The 24,018-nt window shown below is 51.4% G+C and overlaps 7 protein-coding genes across 7 annotated transcripts; 6 read left to right on the top strand and 1 right to left on the bottom strand.

Annotated features, from left to right (window-relative positions):
- Positions 1 to 798: 798 nt before the first annotated feature.
- STEHIDRAFT_106121 (urea transporter) lies at positions 799 to 4,740 on the bottom strand (the record flags this gene model as incomplete). The annotated part of the gene is made up of 22 exons (XM_007311207.1): positions 4,259 to 4,740; positions 4,129 to 4,181; positions 4,050 to 4,055; positions 3,821 to 3,990; positions 3,729 to 3,764; positions 3,649 to 3,669; positions 3,555 to 3,590; positions 3,395 to 3,498; positions 3,253 to 3,340; positions 3,168 to 3,191; positions 3,061 to 3,113; positions 2,697 to 3,005; positions 2,606 to 2,639; positions 2,320 to 2,535; positions 2,183 to 2,239; positions 2,051 to 2,116; positions 1,976 to 1,987; positions 1,730 to 1,913; positions 1,581 to 1,657; positions 1,244 to 1,516; positions 951 to 1,139; positions 799 to 855 (listed from the first exon to the last, which is right to left on the bottom strand). The coding sequence occupies exons 2-22, from the start codon at positions 4,178 to 4,180 to the stop codon at positions 799 to 801; spliced, it is 2,064 nt and encodes a 687-aa protein (XP_007311269.1). The 5' UTR covers position 4,181; positions 4,259 to 4,740.
- On the top strand, positions 4,705 to 5,453 carry STEHIDRAFT_116397 (uncharacterized protein; the record flags this gene model as incomplete). The annotated part of the gene is made up of 3 exons (XM_007311206.1): positions 4,705 to 4,780; positions 4,954 to 5,062; positions 5,336 to 5,453. The coding sequence occupies 3 exons, from the start codon at positions 4,705 to 4,707 to the stop codon at positions 5,451 to 5,453; spliced, it is 303 nt and encodes a 100-aa protein (XP_007311268.1).
- A 1,152-nt stretch (positions 5,454 to 6,605) lies between these two features.
- STEHIDRAFT_143131 (uncharacterized protein) lies at positions 6,606 to 7,516 on the top strand. Its single transcript, XM_007311205.1, has 4 exons — positions 6,606 to 6,819; positions 6,881 to 7,044; positions 7,114 to 7,196; positions 7,262 to 7,516. Exons 1-4 carry the CDS (start codon positions 6,621 to 6,623, stop codon positions 7,413 to 7,415), a joined length of 600 nt encoding a protein of 199 aa, XP_007311267.1. The 5' UTR covers positions 6,606 to 6,620; the 3' UTR covers positions 7,416 to 7,516.
- A 1,809-nt stretch (positions 7,517 to 9,325) lies between these two features.
- STEHIDRAFT_163517 (uncharacterized protein) lies at positions 9,326 to 10,152 on the top strand (the record flags this gene model as incomplete). Its single annotated transcript, XM_007311204.1, has 6 exons — positions 9,326 to 9,381; positions 9,470 to 9,490; positions 9,555 to 9,677; positions 9,738 to 9,827; positions 9,912 to 10,001; positions 10,059 to 10,152. The coding sequence occupies 6 exons, from the start codon at positions 9,326 to 9,328 to the stop codon at positions 10,150 to 10,152; spliced, it is 474 nt and encodes a 157-aa protein (XP_007311266.1).
- Positions 10,153 to 11,852: 1,700 nt separating this feature from the next.
- On the top strand, positions 11,853 to 13,729 carry STEHIDRAFT_173029 (uncharacterized protein). Its single transcript, XM_007311203.1, has 5 exons — positions 11,853 to 12,193; positions 12,267 to 12,281; positions 12,336 to 12,815; positions 12,884 to 13,138; positions 13,207 to 13,729. Exons 1-5 carry the CDS (start codon positions 11,860 to 11,862, stop codon positions 13,500 to 13,502), a joined length of 1,380 nt encoding a protein of 459 aa, XP_007311265.1. The 5' UTR covers positions 11,853 to 11,859; the 3' UTR covers positions 13,503 to 13,729.
- Positions 13,730 to 16,824: 3,095 nt separating this feature from the next.
- On the top strand, positions 16,825 to 17,637 carry STEHIDRAFT_163515 (uncharacterized protein; the record flags this gene model as incomplete). Its single annotated transcript, XM_007311202.1, has 4 exons — positions 16,825 to 16,993; positions 17,053 to 17,207; positions 17,282 to 17,361; positions 17,454 to 17,637. 4 exons carry the CDS (start codon positions 16,825 to 16,827, stop codon positions 17,635 to 17,637), a joined length of 588 nt encoding a protein of 195 aa, XP_007311264.1.
- Positions 17,638 to 18,445: 808 nt separating this feature from the next.
- On the top strand, positions 18,446 to 23,268 carry STEHIDRAFT_126381 (uncharacterized protein). Its single transcript, XM_007311201.1, is given in 12 exon segments — positions 18,446 to 18,646; positions 18,711 to 19,284; positions 19,495 to 19,575; positions 19,586 to 19,589; positions 21,191 to 21,258; positions 21,320 to 21,790; positions 21,855 to 21,947; positions 22,004 to 22,432; positions 22,501 to 22,826; positions 22,877 to 23,026; positions 23,055 to 23,122; positions 23,182 to 23,268. The coding sequence occupies 5 exon segments, from the start codon at positions 22,121 to 22,123 to the stop codon at positions 23,214 to 23,216; spliced, it is 891 nt and encodes a 296-aa protein (XP_007311263.1). The 5' UTR covers positions 18,446 to 18,646; positions 18,711 to 19,284; positions 19,495 to 19,575; positions 19,586 to 19,589; positions 21,191 to 21,258; positions 21,320 to 21,790; positions 21,855 to 21,947; positions 22,004 to 22,120; the 3' UTR covers positions 23,217 to 23,268.
- The last annotated feature ends 750 nt before the right edge of the window (positions 23,269 to 24,018 follow it).

Raw genomic sequence — 24,018 nt, 5'->3', positions numbered from 1 at the left:
GCAAATATGCATCCATGAGCACACAGTTGAGACAATGAAGTGACTCCAGTGAGTAAACGCAGTCGCGTACATTTATTCTTTATGCGGGATATCTTTTGGCGAGTTCAGGGGCTCTCGAGTCGCCAGTAAGACTTCGAAAGAACACAAACTTGCCTGACACCATCCATTATATATTGTCACTGGTCATTTCCCCAAAGAGTCACCTCCTCTGTATCCCATAACACCAAGAACATATTTGAGAGTCATGTTATGCTTGATACATGTAGTAAAAAATCTGAATAGCAGCCCAGTTAGCCAGCATGGGGTGTGGGCCACATGACGAGGCCGCTCGCTCGCCACTGCCGGACCCGGGAGATGCCCCAGCCGGGACACGCGCCGCCGGCTGGCCTGTGGCTGAGGCGAAATCGCGAAACGCGCGATTCCGCATACTTTCTGAAAGCGCTGTAAAGAGCGAAGGCGAGAAACAAGCGAGAGGAATTTGGACACCATGTCCGACGGCAGATGCCGAGCAACTCCATGTGTATTGGGCCACAGTGGCACGAACGCACGTCTCAAGTTGTAACCATATGCATATAACAGCCATTAGTTACTACAGTGTATTTTTGGACCGCTATGTAGCAGTACGGGTATTCATTCCTATCAAGCTCAGGCCTCGCCTCCTGTGGAGGTACCTACAATCTAGCTCTCCTGATCAGGACCAGTACGAGTGTCGTTCATTTGTGAGGCAGATCAGTCATTCTATTTATACACTATATCCGGCCTCATACTCAACGTAGTGAATCATCAACATAATCATCATCATGCAGCCGAAGTTTCCGGCGCGACATACTTCCCACTTCCCTTCGAGAACACGTCCTGTTCACAGAGTGTGTCAGTTACGAACCTCACACCGTGTTGACTTTTGACTCTCTCTAAAAGCTAGACGAAGAAACACTGGGCAAAAAACGCACCTTGATAATCCCCCTGGAGATCTGACCCAATGCTTCCCTGCTCTCCCACAGAGGATACATAACTACTGAGAACGCAGAGATGAAACACCAGATGATGCCGATGACGACCCAAGCGGAGAGACCGCGGACTCCATAGATTGTTTGGGCGAAGAAGAGGGGGAAGGGGATTATGATGAGCATTACGAGGACCTGCATTCCATCGTAAGGAGATTCGCAATACATCAGATGCAGAATAAACCGTTAGCCAAGGTGCGGAAAGAATAAAGAGCTGGATGAAGGACGGTAGAACGTACCAATGCCACAGAACTCCAAGCAGCAAACTTGAACGCCTTCTTCAACGCCACAGGATCAAGGTCGCTGACATCCACAAGCGGAACGATAGGCTCGTCAGACGCGGAACGCGTATCAGCAACGGTGTCGTCTTTCTCGTCGGTATTCGCCCGGTCGCGTTTCTCGTCCTCAGGGAGTGGCGAGTCGTTGACTGTGTTTTGGCTGGTGTGGTTTTGAGAGTGCATGAGAGGGTTGTTGAGGGCGCGGGTGGATCCAAAGTCGTAGTTGTCTGGCCACTGGAACAGAGAAAGTGTCAGATGAGAGGGCGAACGGAACTGTGTCCGTAGAGAAGGGACGTACGATGAGCGACGATACGGTGGCAATAATGGCTCCAACGCCAATCGAGGCCAAGTTACCCGCCAACATCTCATAATCACCTACAGATCACCCCAGTTCAGTACCGTTGCTCGCCTCGACCAGTCCGTAAGTTAAGCATCGATAGGGCTTACCGCCAGTAGTCGTGACATTGATCACTGCTCCGTTTAGTGTGCTAGTGGTCACTAGCCACGCGATGATCCCAGTCGCGAAACCAACGATCGAACCGATGATGCAGCCCCGTTTGTTAGCTTTCGACCATGTGATACAGATGGCGATGGGAACAACGGCAGAGCCGAGGATAACACCCATGAATGTCTGCATATTGATATGTCAGCTTAAACAATAGTGGACCTTGGGGGATGGGGACGGGCACGTACGTAGAGCCAGCCCTAAGTACAAAAGTGAAAACCCGGTCAGAATTGGACTTGATAAGAGGAAAGAAGAGCAATTACCATGCTAACACCGATATAGAAGAAGATGGTACCAGCAAGGCCCATGACGATGGCAAAGAACGCAACCTAAAGAAATAGTGCGTGGATAAACCCATGCCGTTCACGGTACGCACCATTCGAAGAGGCACTCACCATTGCGTGCGACATCCTCAAGGTCTGTGTCTCAGTCGCATGTGGGTTGATGTACCTCTGCAGCCAACCAAACCCCCATCAGCACAGTCCACCGATCTCGCATATGGCACTACGTCACGAACGAAACCGACACCTACCTTGTATACATCATATGTCAACACCGAGGAGACAGCAATCAGCTCCGCAGAAGCCGCGGAGGTGACGGCCAAGAACAACAGGACCAAGAGAGCAGCGGCACCGGCCTTTCCGAGAAGGGCAGAGGCGGCAGCAGCTGCTGGGAGACCAGCAGAGACGTCAGCAGCGGAGAGGGCGGGCATGTCTGGGTCGTTTCTGAGAGCGACGGCAGCGAGACCCTGTTGGAGTTGATAAGGATGATATCGTCAATCGATCCCAACGGGATTGCAGGCATAAACGAGTACTTACGAGAGTTGTGGCGAATGAGAACGGGATGGCGAACCTATCGTGGGCGACGTGAGCATGATAGTGGACCAAATATTCAGTAGTAGAAACTCACCAAGCAAGTCCACCAAGCAAGTAAGCCTTCACGCAACTCGCGGGTTTACTCGCGATCGCCCTCTGCCAGTACGCCTGATCTTGGAACACAGTCGCAAAGTTCCCAATGACGTTGATCACACCGAAGATAAGGCCATTTTTGGAGCGCATCGTCATGTAAGACCCGTGTGCGTTTCCAGATACGGGGGAGGCGGCAGCAGCAGCCTCGAGGAGTTCGTGCATTTTTGCAGGAGAACCGATTTTGGGGGATGTGGCGTAGACGGTGAAGACGAAGGTGAGAATGATGGCGAAGAGGACTGTCGTGTGAGTGCTACGGAAATTGGTTAGATGAAAAGGTGTGAGTGAGAAGAAAGTGGCGAGCTTACTAGTCACAAAGCAGTGTGGCACGCATTCCGCCGACTACAACATAGATCGCCACCTGAGTAATTGTCAGTCTTCATCACTGCGTAAAATATAAGAGAGATTTGCTTACACCTAGAGGGATGAGGAAACACGCCTGGGCATTCGTTGAGCATGAGCATGGACATGGTCTGGATCCGGAACATCTTGGGACGTACCGCAATCGTACTCATACCCGTGAGGTCTGTGACGGTCGCAGAGCCTCCAAGAATAAGCATAGACGACACGATAATATTCGTGGCAAGTCTGTTTTGCTCGTTAGGCGACACGCGATTAGATCCAAGAACAGAGAGCGCGCACCCGAAGAACATGAAGACGAGATGAGCTGCTGTTCCCCAGCGAGCAGCGACAATCTCAAGCCAAGTGTGTGCGAATGGAGCGTTGAGCTTCAGCTTTGCTGCGAGCTTTGAACGAGATTAATGAGCACCATACAACTCCAGCATGAGAGAGAGTCACGCACCTGGGCAAATAGAAGGACTTGGACTGTGGCACCAGCCTGAAATGACCGTTCATTGACCTGGAACCTATTGATAGAAGCGAGAAACGCAACTTACCCCATACCACCAAGGTCCGCTCTAGCATCAAAAGTCCAGTGAGTGAGCCGTGCGCTAGAAATCCAGAATTTCGCACTTACGATACCGTACTTATACGCCACAGCGCTAGATTGAAGCTATAAACAAGACATCAGATCAGCATGTCCTCAACTTGGTCTTGCGAAAACTCTACCAGAGTCGCAGCCCATGTCCAAGCTGATACGATACCGGAAGCAATCAGACCAGGCTTGACGCTACGTGAGGCGCTACTGAATTCTTCTGATGTCTTCGGTGAAAACGCAGTGTATCTCGCTTGAATGGCCGACAGTCCTATCATCAGGGCGCTGAAGAAGAGACCGATTCCTTGCCATCCAACTGTGTCAACTCTGGTGCAAGGCTATGAGCGCGCAGCAAATACTCACCCACAACTATAAACAATGTTCGATGATTGACTTAGTATCAACATTTCTTGAACGCTTGGACAGTAGTATGGAAACTCACCAACTCCATACCCTGCGCCTTGGGGAAGAATGGATGTAGAGGCAGACGACATCCTTGGTGTTGATGAGTGAGCGAGCAAAGAACTTCTCTACCACGACCTGCGTCCATTTATAGCGGTCACGGAGCGTACCTTTATCTTCCAGTCGATTTTCTTGGCTACTCGAAGCGCCTCCGGCATCATCGACATCATCGACGATTGGTTACTAGTAGTGAGAGCGGTCTTCCGAAACTAGCCCGATACACGGTCCTTATCTCTAGCTCCCTTCCCAGGACAGCGCAGGACGCAGAGTGGCGAACGTAAACATTCCCGCCCATCGATATCATTCATATCCCCGGAGTGCTTATAGCAATGGTCAAGTCACAAGGGTTTAGACGTTTGTTAAGTATAGAGGTGTCGATGTCGAGGCTGCTTTCAAGTGTGCGCACAACTCGAGGATGTACCAGGAAGAGCATAGATCTTAGATCCAGCTTGTACGATAAAGTTGTCCGAGGATTGATGGCATTGCTTCTGAGAAGACCTTGGAGGCTGCTTATCTTCCTACTATGTAGGCAGAAAGTTAAGACATGTTGTCCAAGATGAGCGCGACGGGCGACGGCGGAGTAGGGAGAGACGCGCGATACAAAGAGCGACAGGAGGCGACCCCTGCTGTTGGTTCAGGACGGCGGAACCACTTTGTAGAGCCTGCTAAAGCGGAGTCCAAATTCAGAGAAATAACAAATGTTTATAGTCTTCAGAACTCTCTCTAAAAATTGTCTAAAAATGACTCGGCGGCCGTGGCTTTGCCGTTCTCTCCAAGCTACATACCGACACTATACTTCTACTAGTAAATAGCGCTGCTGCATGCCAAGATTTTACCTGGTGGGACCTGGTAGGACTCGGAGTCGAACAGTGGACGGCCGACTCCGAGTCGGGATGGAACGTAAAGTATCACCGGTAAGTTGCGTTGCTCGCCCCTCCAGGGACCATATGCTTGTCACAGATGTCCACTGCGCCGTGTCGAAGAGAACGGTAGGTTTTGGGTGATTTGTGGTCGCGTAGAGTCTTGTACACGTACCCACTCGAGGCCGTAAGCTCAAGGCTTCATCATGACAGCCCGAATATCTGTCTCCCTCTGGGAGCGCGGGTTCAAATCCTGCTGGAGCCTGGTGTCCTCCATTTTCCCGGGTGTGTGGCCCGAGTTGACTTCTTCTTCCGTCTTTCCCAAAGAGGAGAGATAAACAATCCAAAAATGGACGAGAGAATGGTGTGCGAGGGCGAAGAGTTGGGCGGGGCAGTCGCGAGATCGAGCCGCAGGGCCATGCTTCTTGACAGTGGTTCAAGATGAATCACACTCTCCCGAAGACTACTTACCCAGCGGAAATAAAACAATCTTGTCCTCTGAGCACGTGAATACTCAAATGCCTGCCCTTCATGATGGGTTGCGCAACTGGGGATTAAAAATCACTTTTCGTGTTGTGCCACACGCAGCTCGACAGCGCCACTCGCTGCTGAGGAATTCCGGCGCGTCGATCAATGATGTCATTCGCATCTCGGACTCAATCTTCTTGTTCAACCACCACCCTCAAACGCGAGCTCCTCGAGATTCATGGCATCATCTTCATCTTCCAAGTTCCAGACATTTCGAAGCGAAACCATAGCAATCTCGGACGCTTCGCTTTGAAATACAGCTCGGTACGCCGTCTTGCCTCGTCTTGCGCCTTGCTCAACATCCCAGCAGAATCGGGATGCAGACAATCTGTTGACTTCCCTCTCAAGCTCAACCGCGATATTTGGCTCCTCAGGCCTCAGGCCTCCTTAGGATACGTTCTTTGCAAGCTTCCAGCAGGGTAGAAAGTAGAACAGTCCACCCTAGTCCACCTGCTTCGGAATTTTGCAAGTGCTTCGGTAGATTGGAGAACTCGGAACCGGACCTGCGCTTGACCAGCATTAAACGTACTAATTACAAACCTCTGATTCGATCCCCCGCAACCCCTACTCCGCTTGCTGCACGGACATGCTGAACGTCGCTCACCCTCCTCGAGACTCCATGGAATGATACTCAGACTGCTCGTTTTGCGTCGTCTTTTCACTCTCTTAGCTAAACTCAAATTGCTGGAGACTGCGCGGCACAGGTATCTCCCTAGCTTGACTCGGCCTCAGACGTCTGGTTATGTAGTGAACCAGAGCGAACCCTGTCTTTACGGACGGGGTCTATATTTATCAAGCGTATTTGATCGTGCGCTTGAACACCAAGGGTGCGCAATTTTTCGTCTCTCTGACCCTACGATCACGAGTTCGAAGTCTTGATGCTTCTCAGCTCCACTTTTCCTTCCTTCCTGCGGCGTTGCCTTCCTAGCGCACCTCTCTACGACCCCCAACCGACGGCCTACGGGCTATAAAGCTCAAGCGATGTCGCCTTTACCGACTCCCCATTCTCCCTCTCCTTCTTGCTCTCTCCCTCGTACATCACACGCTCAACGCACCCTTCCACTCACTTGCACATTCCTTGACGATGTTCTCCTTCACCAAAGCCATCACCTTCGCCACCTTGGCCGCAAGCGCTCTCGTATCTGCTGTCCCCGTCGACCTCCCCGTCGGCCAGAGCGCTGTCTCTGACCTTACCGACCTCGTCGAGAAGCGTCAGTCTGGCGACCTTCTTTCCATCGTTGCGGACCTCCAGGTCTCCATTGCGCCTGCTGTGACTGAGCTCAGTACGTTTGTCCCTAATCCTCGGAAGCGACGATTTACTGATCGCTTGCATCGTTTACTTAGCCTTCATCACCGCCGCCAATGCCACCGCCGATGTCATCACCCCCATCGTCTCTGAAATCACCACCACTGTGCAGTCCACCGTCACCAGCATCAAGGCTCTCGGCAACTCCACTGTCAGCGTCGCCGCTGAGGACATCTCCAAAGCGCTCGCTGGTGTCATCTCTGTGCGTTATCCCCTTCGTGTCCCATCCCCTCTTCGAGCTCAGTCGGCTTACGACGGATGACTTTCTTAGACTGTTGCCACCCCCGCTGGCAACATCCTTGCCCTCGAGGGCATTGACGTCAACGCCGTCACCGCTGCTCTCTCGCCCCTCGGGTACGTTTATCTCTCCCTTAGTCCCTTACGATCGTCTAACTGACCATTGCTTTCCGCACCTCCAGTGACGTCCTCGGCAGCCTTGTCGATGAGGTCCTTGCCCTCGTCGGTGAGATCCTCGACGTCGTCAAGCAGACCCTCGACACCCTCCTGGGCGGCCTTTCCGGCATCCTCAGCGGCCTCGGCTTCACCGGTCTCCTTGGCCTCCTCGGCCTCTAAAGGGCTCGTTGTTTGCTGCTGATGTACCCCTCTCCCTTCTTATATCCGATGCTGCTGTCTTTCGTACCACATACACTCTTTACATACTAGTATTGGATCGTCCCTCCTTTACGCTCGTGATACCAAGCACTGTGTTATACCAGTAATTTAAATAATACTCCTGGAACATCTCAACTATTGTGCGTGCGATAACAAGTGGTCGAGGCAAGGAAGTTGGCTTCTTGGCGGTTTGGAACAACCACTGGCACTCGCGCTCTTGTTTCGAATGAGACACGCATTTGCAAGAACTGAGGTTTTTCCGAGGCATTGTAAACTGACCTCACGGTATCGCACGAAAGTTGAAACAAGAGTTTGGGAGCGAGTGCGGAGAGCGAGCGTGAAATCAAGGCTTGCCATGGTCGGACGTACCCGGGAAAAGTCAGGAGAATCGGACGCCACCGGAATCCTTATTTTCAGAATGGCGCCACCTACATTTCAGCGCTCAGCGCTAAGGCCTTCACGTTCAAGTTGAAGGTCCCCCTCCATGTCGCTGTCTGTGGCCAATATCATTTCTCTGTTGCCCTTGTCGAAAAGCTCTCCCTGATCTCTGTGACTCGTCATCATGGGGCGCGTAAAAAGGAAACCAACAAACTAGGAATAACCTGCGGTCTGTCACGGCTGGCGGCTCCTGACATCAACTTGAACATTCGACGACTCAGGACATGCTCGTCTACCTTTTGAAATCTAGTACCCTTGGTTTATCTATGCTCTCGCTCTCTGGTCATAGATGATAGCTAGTGTGTGCGAATGCTGTTCGCGTATCTCGCACGGCACCGTTTGCCACCGCTGTTCCTCGTAGTCTTCGGTGCGGATATCGCCCTGGAAGTTCCACTGATATAGACCAGCAATACAGGTACTGGCTTTATCTCATACGCAAGAGTGCTTCGAGGTGCAGAGAAGGTGCAGAGACCTCTGGAGTGTAGTTGACGTGGCACCCGCGTAATCATTGGTGTGGCGTTCAGCGCCACACTGGTGAAACACTACGCCAGTGTTACCCGCCAAGAGGATTAACAGTCGCTGAAACCGCCGTGTGGACAACATGGGGGAAGAAATGGTACATCATCAGACATAGCTATGCGTCTGGGTGGTGAAGGTCGTACAGCGTGTTCTGACACCACCTCGTCCGCACTTCGACGGGGGCCTATACCGTAGAATCCGAGGTCATAGAGGGATCTTATGGGAAAGAAAGCTTGTCTCTGTATCCCCGTACCCGATGTCCCAGAGAATAGCCCAGGGTGCTCGCTCTCTGGCTGCAAAGTGACACAATCGATACCATACGGAAACCGTTACGGACACGCATGCGACTCAACGTGGCTTCCCCTCTCGGTCGGGGACCCATTGTAGGACACCACCCAAAGAACGCCCAGAGGTCACCAGAGGTTAGTTGGCTATCGAGAGATTAGAATCTTCACTGACCTTACGGACCAGTTTTCAGAGTGTCGTCCATACTTCACCCTCAACAGACACAAGTCAGTAAAGATCCCCGTTCTTCTGGCCAACGAAACTTCACTGAACTCACCACAGTGGCCAGCTCCTCCATTCGTTTACGGTTAATCGCATTGGAGAGTCATGCGTCAGCTTCGGGCAACCATCCATCCATGAGCATAGGTCAAGATTAACAGCAGTGTCAGAGGTCAAAGCAAACCCGCGTCGGTGTCGGTGTCGCGTCGACCCGGTCACGTTCGCGCGTCGCTCATGTCCTCTGTTGTTGTCTACTGTTTACGCGACTTTTGAACCGGCGCCACAACCGCGTCCTTGAAGAACCATTGCCTTGTGTCGCCCTTCCCTTTCACCAACCTTTCTGATCCCCTCCACTGGCACCAAACTCTCCCACTTTTCTCCTTTCTTCCTTCATACGAAGAATTTACCAAATGGACCCAAACCTGCCCGCGACCGATGGCTTCTTCGGCCTATCCTTCTTGAACGCGTGAGTGCAAAGTGTCTGATTACATCGCGCGTGTCATCTCATTGTTGCCCTCTTCTTTCCCTGGTGTCACTCGAACTTCGGTCACTAGCGACAATATGCTGGACACTGGGTGAGCACACAATGCTTTCGGATGGATGATGTTCCCCGTCCTCGTTCTCATATTCCTCGATTAGCGACATTGTCAACATCGAGGAACCTACCGCACCCACGGATAACCAAGAGTTCAACTATTGGTATCCGGAAGCTCATCCACAGATCGATGAGCCCTTATTCCGCAACCCGGCCGATGTCCAGCGGTGAGTACCAGCCTCGAACAATACACGGACATCCATATGGTGCTAACTTGACACCCCCAGAGTACTCGACGACCGGCCTGCAGAAGATAGGACACCGGTCCCTAACCAACAGAGTACTAGTAATGCCTCTCCAGAATTGGCGTTGGCTGAGTAAGTTATGCCCCTTCATTGCCCGTTCATAGCTACTCTACGACGTCTTTTCGATGGTCTTAATCACCCATATATTTCCATCAGAATGGCCTCGTACATAAACTGGGACGGGACTCGACCAGCGCCGAAAACCTCGTCGACTGTGTTTAAGTTTGGCGAAGACGAATATCGAAAGTGGGTATTGCGGGCTTCATCGGTTCATCTTGAAGTGGAACTGACACCTTGACGCAGTTTCACGTTCCCAAACCCACCTTCGTCTGGGGGAAAAAGAGAGTTCACTGGCTCGTTCCCCACCCACTTCAACCAGAGGCCAGAGACAAGGTAGCATTGTTTGCGTTATATCTCGCGACTGGCCGTCGTTTATGCTGACGTGGTGTTTTCACCGTGACAGGAACGCTGCAGAAAGTTCCTCGGAGCCTTTAAAATCACCCTCTCAAGTCGTGCCCAAAGGAGGAGAAACGTTTTCCTCCCATGCATCCACTTCCGACGCCAAGGACGAGGCTAATCAGACTCAAGATTTAATGGCAGATGTCATACTCCTGCATCCCGGCGACCGCCTCTCAGGCACTTGCCTGTGGTTGGATCAAAATGGGGAGCCCTGCAGCCAAGTCATAGAGTGCACCGCATCGTCCAAGTTGTCTACTTGGCGTGACCACTGTCTATCGAGACATTCTCTGCCAGCCCTGGTGAAAACCCCAGTAGAAGGCCGTGCGCGCAAGACCTCGAAGACGGCGCGCAATACCTCGGAGACGACACGCTTCGTTACATCTCCCAACTGCCAATGGAAAGACTGCTCAGGCTCAGCTTTAACGACCGTGTCCGCTCTGGAAAAGCACGTGACGGCTCATCTGGGCTTTCACAAGTGGACTTGCCGCCGTTGCGGCAAGACCTTATCAAGATGTATACCTTCGTTCGTCGCGCGGCACATGAGATCGTGCAAAGGGAAGGAACCGCCCTCTGAGCCCGCTCCAGAGGAGAGGACTAACAAGAGGCGCAGGATCGAATGAAATATGGTACGTGTCTATATACTATCGCTTGCTTGGCCTCTCATCTACGATGCCTGCCCTTAGCATTGTTGAGCTTCGTTTCGAACAAGTCCCCACGACTCTATCGAGTTTCAAATCAAATCGGATCCATTGGGACGCCTAGTACCGCTATCTCTCGGTCTCATCGTTCTCTTGGGCTAATCCTTGCCGCGCGTCACTCCATCGAAGCCATTTGTTATGTTGTCCTTTATGTCAGTCTATTGTTATGTCCTGCTTTTGTGTACTGCTTTTCGCCCTCTGCCTGGCATATTACTTGCAATACTTGATACTTGCAATATCACTGTTTCTCGGCTCGCTGTAACTCACACCGTTGTGATTCGCTACCAATTGTAACTGTGTGCGGGTAACGAGTCCGACTCTCCCCCCACGGTGGAGAAGCGCGTTACTCTGAAATTTCGCGAGTAGTGGACTGTTTGGCGGAACAAACGCTCCAGCATTGACTTACTGGTAGCCGAACGACCCCTACTCTATGGTAAGATGGCCGAGAAATGCAATATCGAAAGATAAATTCCCCTACGCCTGTCCACTCATATCCTGCCTTGAGAAAAATTTTGCACAGTGAGATACAATATAACCATTGCATAGCAAACTATTTTGTCGATAGCGTGAGTTCGTGGAAGTGGAGAAAAGCAGAATCGTCTTGAAGTCTGAACGGCGCCTTCTCTGGCGGGGAGGTTCTTGCATCGGGTACCGTCGAGTCATACGTGCATATCAAATCGTAAAATTAACTGGGGGCAGCAAGTGGATCATTTAACACAACATCAGCCACATACTGTATTTCACGCACCTTTGCTCACTATGGGTCGTCGACGCTGTCGACGACGACGGCAATGCAAGACGCGGCGCTTAAATTGCTCGGAAACCCTCCGACGGCTGGCCCCAATTGGCAATTACAAGGTTCGCCGGCCCTATGAGCGCCTGCAGAAGCGGTTGAACGCCACTGCTCCTTATTAGCTTCTTGTACTCGTACCACGACTATCCCAGACATGCGTTGCTTCTCTCAGACCTGTTGCTCTATGCTCGCCGCCATGCTCGCTATTATCTGGTTTGGCGGGTTGAAGTGCCAGGCCGTAAAGTTCTCAGACGACAACCGAGAGGCGTGGTTCGAGTACATGGAGACTCGGTTTCGGGATGAACATGTCCCTGTGAGTCGAATGGTGTCGTACGCTATTGAGAAGGGGCTGGCAGATATACCAGAACTGCAAGGCGTGATGGAAAAGCGTGTGGCTGCACTTGAGCAGGTAGTCAGCGACGGAGATGAGTTGCATTCCGGTGGCGTTACCTGGGAATGGTTCAAGGATGAGACTACGCGTCTTTCTGGTGAGGATTTGACTGTTCCTTGTCTCTAAGTATCGTTCCATTAATGTGCTCACATGTTTCGTCCCTCATGCAGAAATCTCCAAGATTTGTAAGTGCTAATATTCATAGTTATCCTTTCAAGCGAGCTGACGACATTCCAAAGTTCGGGAGCTCATGTCTTCACACACGGGAGATGATGAAGCGTTGTCTGGCACATATATCCCGTATGACGATGACATGGACTACCAGTCCGCAGACCCAGTGGATGGTCACGTTGATACCTCCACTACCAAGTCCCACTCTCGATCTCTCAACAAACACAACCCAACCGACACTGCAACCCTCCCCACGCTCGATGACATCCGTCGCTCTCTCTCTGCTGGGACCGAGAGCGGATCAGCTCGAATTACGGAGATGTTCCGGTCAATGAAAGACAAGGTCCTAGACCAGGTTGATGGGCTCCCAGACGCGGTTCGTGGTGCCATCGCTCAATGGGATCAGTATAGGGCGGAGCATCCACACGTAGTAGTTGCGGGGGCCATTTTGACAGTAATTGGAGCTGTTATCCTCCTATACGGTCCCAATGAGCTCGCGTTGTACTTCCTCCGTATGCTGGGATTCTCAGAATTGGGCCCTATCGCAGGTCAATTCCCATATCTTGATTTTGATCATTTGTGGCTTCTGTTCTTATTCCATGCTCTTTATGTCCAGGTTCGTGGGCCGCGCGCATCCAATCTAACTTCTACGGTCCCTCCACTCGCGGAATCTTCTCCCTCATCCAATCTATCACAATGAAGGCCAAGTCTGTGTCCCAACCTGTGGCCAACTTGCTCGGTCTCTCAGAACTCGCGGCCAGCATCCAAGGGGCTCTTATGATAATATTTAGAGCTGGTAGTCTAACACTTGGCCATGCCATCGGTTCTTTTCTGCGGATGCTGGGGTTCTCCGACTTGGGCCCTGACGCAGGTCAATCACCGTCTCTTTCTTTTGTGCATTTGTGGCTTGATTCCTTACTTTCTGCTCTTTATGCTCAGGATCGTGGGCTGCGTCCTTTCAATCCACATTTTACGGGCCCTACACAAGCGGCCTCTTCTCCGCTATCCAGTCTAGCACCATGTCTGCCAAATCCGCGTGGCCCGACATCGGTATCTCCAAACTCGCGGCCAGCACCGCCGACTTCTCTCGTAACACCATATCCAGCCTTGTTCACCAGTGGAAAGCGTCCGACGTACATGGAACTGTGCCCTTACCCGACATGTCAGTACTGGTCGACGGTGGTGTGGCGAGTAAGGAGCTCTTGAAAACCTGGATGATGAACGGCAGGGGTTAGGTACCGCGGGCGGGGGTTCCTGAGGTTCAACGACACGCTGTGTTTCAGTGGATGCATAGGGAGATTGAAGGTCATGCGTAGGCATAAGTGCAGTATTCAATGCTGTAAGATTGTGTTTCTCATGAGTCCGTCATGCATGTTGGCGGCCGTCCGCTTTGATCACCTCTGTACCATGGGTGTCACCGTATAGGACAGTGTTGTTCGCCATCACTTTCTTGATTTCATCCTCTTCTCTTTTCAGATATACCCCACTTTCCGTGATATTTACTTGGGCGGTTCATACAATGAGGCTCCCTTGTAGTCACTCTTACTAGTATGTACAGTGTGGCTCCGAGTCCTCGTTTGCCATTATCCCTAAGAGTCGCGGCTTTTATGGCCTCTTGTAGTGTCACCTTGCTTGCAAGGTCTCTGGACATCCACAAATCGTGGGAAGAACAACGCAGCATCAACCGGCGTTCCCCGGTACTCCCGGCGTTTGCCGTTTATGCTTCAGTCTTGCCGCTTGCGTGAAACGCGCATTCTTGTCCTCTATGTTTTTTGCTCCAAAGGCATCCTCGAGACGATATTACCACCACATATGTGAAATTACGGTTGCTATTGTGCTGTTCACTATGTCCATTGCTCAGTCTACCACAACCTAGTGTGCCCAGTCTGCCAGAGTCCGAAACTGTGCACGGTGCCTGGTCAAGAACAGTTTGTTGTCAAAACTCCAAAGTAACCGAACAATGAACCCAATAGGTTTATGACGATAGCATATTCCAGTTAATGTGGCTGATAATTTGTGTGGCATGTCAATTTGTGTGGCCCAGTACAATGAGCACGTACATTTGCATGTAACGAAGCACGGCCATTGACCCAATAATATCGGCAATGTTAACGAGCCGGAGATATTCGAAATACATTGTTTAACTTTATGAATGGGAAACTGCACATGTACCAAAGTAAATATTTCAAGCAAGGTGTCCGGCGACGAAGTCGACACTTCCCCCAGTATGAGATCGTCTCCATAAATGGTTTTAATCGTAGCCTCTCCTTTGACTCCGCAGTAAGTATGAGAGTGCGCAAGGGCAAGCAAGGGCTTTCAATTGAATTTGAGTGGCGGTGGCGAGGCGGGCACCTCGGAAGGCCCGGGCGAAATCGGAATTCGATCACTCGAACTGATGCATGCTACATAAGTTACATGAACTGGGGGAGCGCTACCTTCGGCAGCAGCCACCTTGCTTGGTAAATAACTTGCACAAGCACTTCTGGTCTGCTCTATACCGCATGTTCTTGAACGGGATTGGGAGTGCTTACGCCGTGCCCGGCGGGCCCAGACATTGTCAACATTCTGTGATCCAGTCAAGTTGACTCGAGATTCCTCCAAGGCAAAGCAGAGGCCGATGAACCCAAATGTCAAGGCAGCGAACGGTATGGGCCCTCATTGCGTCCGACGGCAAGTTATCCGTCTAGCGCGAGACTGATTCGTGAACATCAACGTCTGCATTTGAATCGCTGCAGTCACGTCTGAAAGTAGACCCTCTGCGGCGCCACACACCGGTGCCACATAATAAGTCCGCTGTTTGTCCTTATTTATTTCCGGGACGATTCTGAGGAATTACGGGGGTAGGAAGGACCTTCAAGCAAGGTAACATCTTCCTTCAGCCTTCAGCTTCCATGCCCAGTTGAAAGAAGGTGGGTGAAGGTGAGTCTATATTTTCACTGTATTCACGGCCTCTTCGAGTTGGTCCAGGACGATTTTTGTCAGTACTCTCGGACGGACACGACCTTGGGCTCTGGTACCTGGTGGCTTTGTGGCATAGACGTCGGGATATTCGGACAGGCTCTCTTCCACTCTGACCGTCTAGCTCCGTTATGTGCGATGTCGCGGTGCGCATTGCGCTAAGATGAGCCGCTGAACCGTGTCCATCGTCCGCGGGCTGTAGCAGCAAGATTGGGCTCTTCTCGTTTTCCCTGTGGGTATGGGAGTATCTAACCCGTTTAGGGCTGGCACTCACTCATTTCGTTTCGGGAATCTATTGAATTCGAAACGCTGAAACCAAGAGATCTGTGGCCCTGACACTGTCAAAAGTTACCGATGTTGCCTGCGACAGCGGCGATGTTCTCGCCGTCTAGTCCGTTCCCCTGCCCAAACAAGTAGCTTAGTCGGAGGCCGGTGAAGGTTGGGGCCCTCTAGGGGCAATGGCTCGTCAGCTTCGCGATGTTGTGTTTCAGCACCATCAGCACGCTTTTGCAGTGCCAGATCATGACCTCGGCGTCCTGTTAGAAGGTTACCATTTTTTTCGGCCTCAAGTTCTCAGAGGCGTACACGATAGGCAGCTATCGAACAGAAACAGGTCGCCGGTGTGACCGCCCAGCATGATATATCGGTGGTAACTCCATGGAGATAGATGGGTTTCCAATCAATCTCTATTTGAGCTGTCTTGCTTTCGAAATTGACGATACCGCCAAATTTGGTAGACAATACGGTTGCTTTTCGGCACATCGTATTATTCCTGCAGTTCAGCCCATAATGACCCGCTTCATGGCCAGTTCTGTTTTGTCCTCCCATTTGCCTGATATCTTGGTGCAGGATTATTATCAAACACCTCAGGTTGTCTCAATATGCCAGATTTCAGGCGTTCGTCCGGGTATTGCGTATTCCGCCGATCTACTCTCTTCGAAGGCCATAATAGCAACCTTAAGTACGATCGAACGCTTACGGCAAACGTCAGAATGGACGCCTGTCGAGGAGCCACGGTGCCACAGAAGTGGCGACCGTTATGGACTTTTGACAAGCGCATCTGGTGTGATGTTGTTTTCCTTTGCTAGCATACCTCACAGGCATACGATAAAGCAGCGTCCTCTGGGTTAATTTTGGGCTGTCTATCCACTGGATTTGCGCACCTTCCGGGTCAGTAATCCCCTCCTGGAACGGTAAGAATCAGTATAGGGCTGCTCGGTTCAAGGACTCCAAATGATGGGAAGCCTCATTTTACTCCCCGATTGATGATCCACCATCCAAGCACTGACAGCTATTCACTTGTCTTTGTCAAGAGTAGGCTTGACCCTACAATTTCATCCTAAAGTGACAGCCCTACGGCATAACGCTCCACATCATGCTCGTGGAACATTTCACGCTCGGAAGAGACCGTGTGCCAATGACGATGCCAGTTTGACCTCGACGACTTCCAAGGTCCCGCCGAGGTATAAAGCTCTTTGAAGCTCGTGGGTTCATTCCTCACCTCTCAGGCTCATAGCACTTTCGCTTCCCTCAGAGTCCCACAATCTTTTGACCCCTTCTCCCGAGCTTTACCTCTCACTATCACTCTCTTTTGCCACGATGTTGTTCTCCATCACCAAAGCCGTCTTCGCCACCCTTGCCCTCGGTGTCGCCATGACCTCCGCTGCTCCCACCCCGACGAACGCTGTCTCCAGGCGCACGAATGCTACTGGCGTTGACGCCGTGAAGACCCACGCAGCTAATGTTAAGAGCGGTTGCGACCATCTCAGTATGTATCATGTTCCTTATATTTGTCCCAGAACGTACTGACCATATCGCGTTGTTTAGGCGGTCTCTCTCCCAAGGAGGCGGCTGATCCCACCATGGTTACCACCATTGTCGTCTCAATTAACGCAGAGCTCGAAGCCGTGAAGAGCGCATGCCAGGGCTCCTCCTCCGGCGACTCCAGCGACCTTATCGATATCATGGTAGACCTCGTGGCTGTACGCGTTCACTCCATTTTAGAGGTAATAATATGGGCACTCACAGGCTGGCTGCGATACGCATTGTTGTCTAGGAAATCACCAGCGCCGTCAACAAGTGCAAGGAGACGTCAAAGAATGACCCCACTATAATTGCCATCCTCGCCAAGATCGAGTACGTATCATTTCACCTCGAACCTTTCTTCGCGCATACTAGACTTTGCATTGACCACTCACACACTCTCTCCTTCTCCCTTTGACATATAGTATCTCACTCAGTGGATTACTCACGGCCATCACAAACCTCGTCTCCACCCTTCTCAATGACATTGATAACCTCCTTAGTGGACTCCTCGGCGGTGGGGTTACCGACTCTCTCTGGGGCTGTGGGTTCAAGAAGTCGTACAACGTCTTGGTGCACATCGGGCTCAGCATCGGGATCAACCTCTAAGATCGCACCGAGAATCCGAAATACCTTTCCCTCAATCCCTACCTCCCTACCTATCACTCCCTACTCCCTCTCTCTTTAGCTGCTACCTACTCTACTGCCTCTACTCTTCTCACCCCAGCTACCCTACCCTCCCGTTCTCCTTCACCACGGTGCCAATTCCCAGCGGTCGAGTGAGGGCGAGTCGACCGGTGCGTTGATGATCAAGGAGACTATGGTTATGGCTACGTCTGAGTGTAGAACGTGAACGGACTCGTCGATTGCTTGCTTTTTATCTTTGTTTGAGCCGTTATCGTTATCGTCATTCATTTTGTTTTCGTTTACCTTAAAAACGCATACTGCTATCCTCGCGTATTGGCAGGTGACGGTCAGGACTTTGGGAAGGACTACACTGGCACATATTTGAATACTTGCGGCCTGTATGAGCATTCTCTGTCATTTATCCCTAACTTTGAACAGCAGCTGTGTCATTCCTGAGTCCTGACGGCAGGCCAGTTGCGCAACATTGTCATGGAGAACGGTTCTGACTCAGAGGATCGAAAATCCAACGACAGATGCAAACAACTATCACCATAGAACAACGGAAAACAACCGACAAGACTTCTCAAGGGGGGCTGACAAAAATAATTCTACACCGGGACTCGATTTTTCTCTTAACGGCCATCCGGGTTGAACTAACTAACTACGTAATCAGGCACATACCCATATATGGAAATACACGTGTCGGGGTTGCGTGGCTTCAAACGCCACAAGATCTCTCGGTTGCCACACTTCCATCAACTGTAAGTCCTGACGTCTCGCACACTTCTATCTTCTTCTAATGTAGCAGCAACTGACTGGGGGCCTTGTATGCGACTATTGGATCACTTTCTCAGTTGACTACGGCTAAATCTACCTCGAATTACCTTGTCATTCACTGTCCCCGACGCCTCTTTCCCTTCGAGCAAGACCGACATGTAAAGACTTGCGGAACCACCTCGAGGTCCACGCAGGAGAGATGTTACTAGTCATGGTGGGTGTCAGGCTCACAAATACGGGGACATGTTGCATATTCACTCACCCATTGCGTCTCGCAGCCACTCGCCTTGCATCGCACGACATCTTCGGCCTTTGCTACTTCCGCATCTGTCACATGCTCGCCACATATGCACTCCGACAATGTTGTCAAGACCTCCACCATCCGTTTACGGCCTGAGCGAGATGGTCGACTGCTGGCAACGTCACTTGGAACGTCACCCGAGATGGTGGTGGTCTCAGAAACCGAGATAGTTTGTTGAGTTCGGGACGTCGTGGGGACACATGAAGTGCCACCCATAGTGGCATTGTCATGATCGTTGACAATGTCTTGAACAATATCAGGTGCGTCTGGGTTGTCAGTGGTCTATAAAATCAGTATTAGCTGACGTCGACCGCACTGGGAGTGCATAATCATATTAGATGTCCCACTCACCTTATCGAAAACATGCGTGTCCTCCGGTTCCATCTCGCCCCTATCGCCCCTATCGCCACCCTGTCCTCCATCACCTGTGCCCTGCCCAGCCGCACCAGACGACTCGTCCTCAGCATCCTGCCACACATTCTCAGCTTCTTGACGGAGATCCTCCGTCTGTCCGTTCTTGTCCTTACTGCGAACCTGAGGACTTTCCACGGGTGCGTACAGGTCTTCCGCGAACTCTTCCCCGTTGTCATCTTCATCATCGTCGCGTCCATCGTCTATTTTATCCCCTTCCTCGCTGTTCGCACCCTCCATATTGCCGTCAATGCTTTCCGTTTCACCCATGTCGTCGTCGTCATCTTCTTGTGTCTCTCCGTCAATGTTGCTGATCATCAACTCACGCGCATTGCTATTTCGTTCATCAGCATCAAAGTCTCAATGAACAGGACCGAATACGAACTTTAATGTAGCGCTCGCACTATGTGCTTCGGAGATCACCAATCTCGGTACGACTGGTGCGTTCTTCTTCCTCCGAGTAGCCTTCTTCTTCTGGCGATTGTTCCACAACGCCTCCATCTTCTCCTCCTCGAAGTTCGTCAGCACCTAAAGCTTCTGATACTGCGGACTCGCAACATTTGTGGGATGCGTGTTCTCGAAATGTACCCTCATGTTATATCGCCAGACGGCTGGACTACCTTCTGGGCATATGGGGCAGCGAAGAGGGGCGTTCGAGCATGGTGAAGATGAAGCGGAGTTCGCTGCAACGGCCCAAGAGAATTTGGCGAAGTTCGGACAGGTAATACCTCTCGGTATGATGGTGTAGTTCTCGGCTTCCCCCTTCGTTTTTCGAATGTGGTATTTGCATATTGCAGCGGGGCGAAGGCACATTCTGCATAGCTCGAGGCGAAGATCGAGCGTGTTGTCCTTCAAAATATGTGCAGCGATATGCGCTATGATCGTTTGAGGGTGCTTTCGGTCGAGCTTCACTAGAGGTGAGCAATTCGGGCAGGTGTGAGGGATAGTATCGTGTATGTCCGAGCTGCCGTCCGCTAAAAAGCAGGCGTGACCTGTTCATGAGTTGATTCATCGTAAGTATGTACATCCAGCTCGATAATCCAAGTTGTTGTGATGCGCACCTGCCCTCTCACGGTATGGAAAGTCTGCGCTGACCTTGGCTGTCGGCACTTCTCGTAGTCGCATACGAGGTAGCCTGTCTCTAAGACTGGAAGCCAGAGCTCGCAAGGAGCCACTGTCAAATAGGAGGCGGGGCGACCCTGAAGTGTACAGTGAGGTTGGAGGGTTGATCGGCTGAACGAGTATTCCGGGCACTGTGAACGTGTACGGAGGAGGGCGAGAAGATCGCCAGTCGTTCTTCGCAGTCGGGTCATCGTCGGTGGTGGCAGGAACAATGTGCAGGATCTGGTACGAGATACGGACGGTGGATTCGGGCAGCAAGTTGAGGGCCACACGTTGTCTGGTCTTTGAGTCGACCGAAACACTATTCACCTCTCCAACGCAGAGGAAGTACTTTTCCTCGCAGCGTACAAGGCTGGGAACTGGGTCGAAGATCGAGAGGCACGGTCCTGTATGGTCCTCCTCATCTGCTATGCCAGCGACAGCTCGATACCGATCCTCCTGTGCCACTCTCCTTAATCGGTCGGTCGAAGACGAGGATTTTTGATACTTGAACCTCTGAGCAAGTGCTCGTGCTTTGTTGACGGGTTTCCCATCGACTGTGACCGCCCTTGAGAACCTCTTCGGATCACCTGAGGTATTCCAGTCAATATCTCCAGCAACATCCTCGAGCTGCCGTAGACCATCGAGAGCATCCGACGCTGAGAGATCGTCGTCTGGACGCCGAAAATCGTCCTCGTCGTCATCTTTGTTGTCATCGGCTGCGAGCGGGATCTTGAAGAGAGGGATGTCATAAGGAGCGAGGATTGTAGTTTTGGGATTAGTCCGAAGGCGTCTGAGGGATGGTGTTGCGAAGGAGAAACGCTCCTCGATGGTTCATCGTCCGCGCTTCCAACATGTACTAAGTGTATGCCGTTGCGGATTTCGTGGCCAGTTTGAAGTTTCTGTTGCATATTCTTCCAACTTAGCTTCAAGAAGAAGGGACGCGCAATGTTGACCAGGCGGAGGTTAACTTGCTTGCATACGGACCGGATCCCGACATACTCGCGTCAGGGGTATGTCGCCTTCGCTCTTTCCATCATCAGGAGATAAACTTACCATCTTCCCATTCCCTAGATGCCAAAACTTTCCTATCAGACCTTTGTCGTCAATCCGACCGTGGACTCCCTCGCACCGGCCCTCCAGCAGTCTGACGAACATATGAAGTCAGCACAGACCCTTCACAAGGAGTGTCGGAAGTGGGCCAAGCGAGCGAAGGCCTCCATGCCCTACTTCCGTGGCGACTTCGATATTGCTGAGCTCGCGAGTCGTCCGAAGAACTCGTTGAAGGAGATCAAGAGGCTGAAGGTGCTGAAGGTGCTGATCAAGGATTCCCTCGCTCATCAGGAAGCACAGGCTACCACGGGTGCTTGGATCGACAAGCATAATCGTCTCGCCGCTATCGTACTTTCCGACCGTATTCTTCCGCAACATCCTCCGGCCAATCCTCCGTCCAAGCCTGATGCCCCACCTCTGCCGTGTCCTACAGCACAAAAACAACGTGATCCATCCGATTTGCACGAGTATATCCCTTCGACAGCCGACATCGTAAGTCAATTTCACCTCTGCTTCCCTTCGTATTTTTCTCCCAACGCTCATCTGTGTCTATCAGCATCCCATATACGAACAATACAAGAATCGTCGAGTCGCGGACGTAAACACCGCGCGAGCAAATGGCCAGTCTGTCGTTCGTGATGGATTCTCGGTACGATCCCTTGGTCCATCGGTTTCGAGTCGGTAGCTAATCTGTTCTGATTCCAGGGAGCAATTCTCGAGCGCGCTGTCGAAGCTGCTCAAATATTTCACGCCCATAACCTTCCCCATTGTGCCGAGCGCGATATACGCCATGTCGAAAACAACCACAAAGACCTTCGATTGATGCCGTTCGACGAGCCAATGCTCAATGACGTGCCCCTTCCTCTCCCTAGCCCATCATCGAATCCTACCGAACTACCCCCAGGCGATTCACCATTGAGCGCGATCGAATCTGGTGACGAATCTGATGAGGAGGAGGATACACCCTTTGATGTCTTATATGGGAACGCGAGGACGGGGTTGGAGGAAGGCGGGATGAGAAGCATGGAGTGCAACGATAGTGGAGGTGCTGCTGCGAAGAAGTCAAAGAAGGCGGAGAGGACAGGTGCTACCCATCTTATCCACGGTGGTGCTATGCAAGGGCGGAAGACGGCGGTGAGCATTTTACACTTTTTGTCGTCTTTGAACTCGTCTATAACGACGACTTGCGTTTTCTGGACAAGATGTACCATTCTGCCGATTTTGGCGACACCGTCACCAGGCGCCAAGTCGCGACATGGTACTTCCTTGCGACGGATCCCATTGCTGTTCGGATTGCAGCGTATTTCGAAGTCTTTTGGCCTCGCTTCTACGCCAAATATCGGCAAGCGTTCGATGCTGGAGTGTGGGTCCGTGAGGATCGCGGGCCTTTCCTCGGGCGTGTCTTGGTCTATAAACTCCAGGTCAGCCTTCGTCAAGATCGCGGAGACTTCGGGCTCACCGTCACATTCAATGCGGGGTGTTTCGAAGGTGGCGAATACTACTTCCCTGACTTACACGCCAAGCTTAGGTGAGTCTCTTCTCGTATTTACCTGTGCCATCGATACTGACTCGCAACAGATATGCGCCGGGCGATATTGTGATCGCCCTCAGTGGTATTCTGTATCACTCTGTTGCAGAATGGCGCCCTGTCCCAGTTCCCGACTCTTGGGTCAGAAGGAATTTAACGCCTGGTCGAATCTCCCACGTTTTTTTCTTTCCAAAGAAGTCGTTTCTTACCCTGGAAAATAAACCAAAGTTCTGGGCTCTTCGAACTGCAGGCGGCAAATGTCCCGACGCCCAGTGGCTCAGAACTATTGCGTGAAGGTACGCTTTCATTTTTGCGTCTTCTCGTCTGATACAGGCTTATTCACACTCACACATAGATCGAATGTACATATTTTGTTGTTATGCTCTGTGATACCGTCCCCTTGTCGCCCTTTCGCGCAAGCCTAATCAGTGCCACATGTGTTTACCCCACCTTTCGATGTCTCCGAACTGATCAGATCGATTGCTCGAAATTATTCACCGTGGCACCTTTTGGATGCGGATCTCTTCCTTTCGTTCAACGTCCAACTAGGCTAGACTTGAAGTCGCGATATCTGCGTCCGTCCGCATGGTGTCCAACTGGAGCAAAACACTGTGCTGCGAGACGATATGCTCACGACAATGCAAGTTCATGATACATGCTACATCGAATCTCGAACTTTGAGCGGAGAGTTCGACTTACGAGGAAAAGTGCTGTCTCACATCGATAGTAGATCCGCCGGACACTCTGAGCGACACCGAAAGTGCGGAGTGTACCACGCGGGTGGTTTGGATATGAATTTGCAGTGTAAGTAGTGAATATGGTAAACACGGGCCCCCGAAACAAAAGCAAGGACGAGTAAAACAAATGAGGATTCGAGGACGGATGTATGAATATAGGTACTTGAATTACATGCGCTGAAAGGATAGCACGCTGGACATCAGCCAATCGTTGTAGATGGACTGTGCCAGGACGTGATAATACAGGGATCCGACATCATTACAGGAAAACATTAAATGCGGAACGATAACAAAAACGAACCACGAAAAAAGGAGAACACGAACGAGAGATAACGAAACAAAAAAGGGGGAGAAGGTGAGTAGTAGTCTACTTACATTGACCACAGGTGATGAAAAGACAACACGCTGGACGTCAGCCGATCGCGGTAGATGGACTGCGCCAGGACATGGTAATA

The sequence above is a fragment of the Stereum hirsutum genome (assembly GCF_000264905.1).
Source record: "Stereum hirsutum FP-91666 SS1 unplaced genomic scaffold STEHIscaffold_24, whole genome shotgun sequence".
Taxonomy (NCBI): domain Eukaryota; kingdom Fungi; phylum Basidiomycota; class Agaricomycetes; order Russulales; family Stereaceae; genus Stereum; species Stereum hirsutum.
The sequence above is the reverse complement of the archived record's forward strand: the minus strand, read 5'-3'. Positions and strand labels throughout refer to the sequence as shown.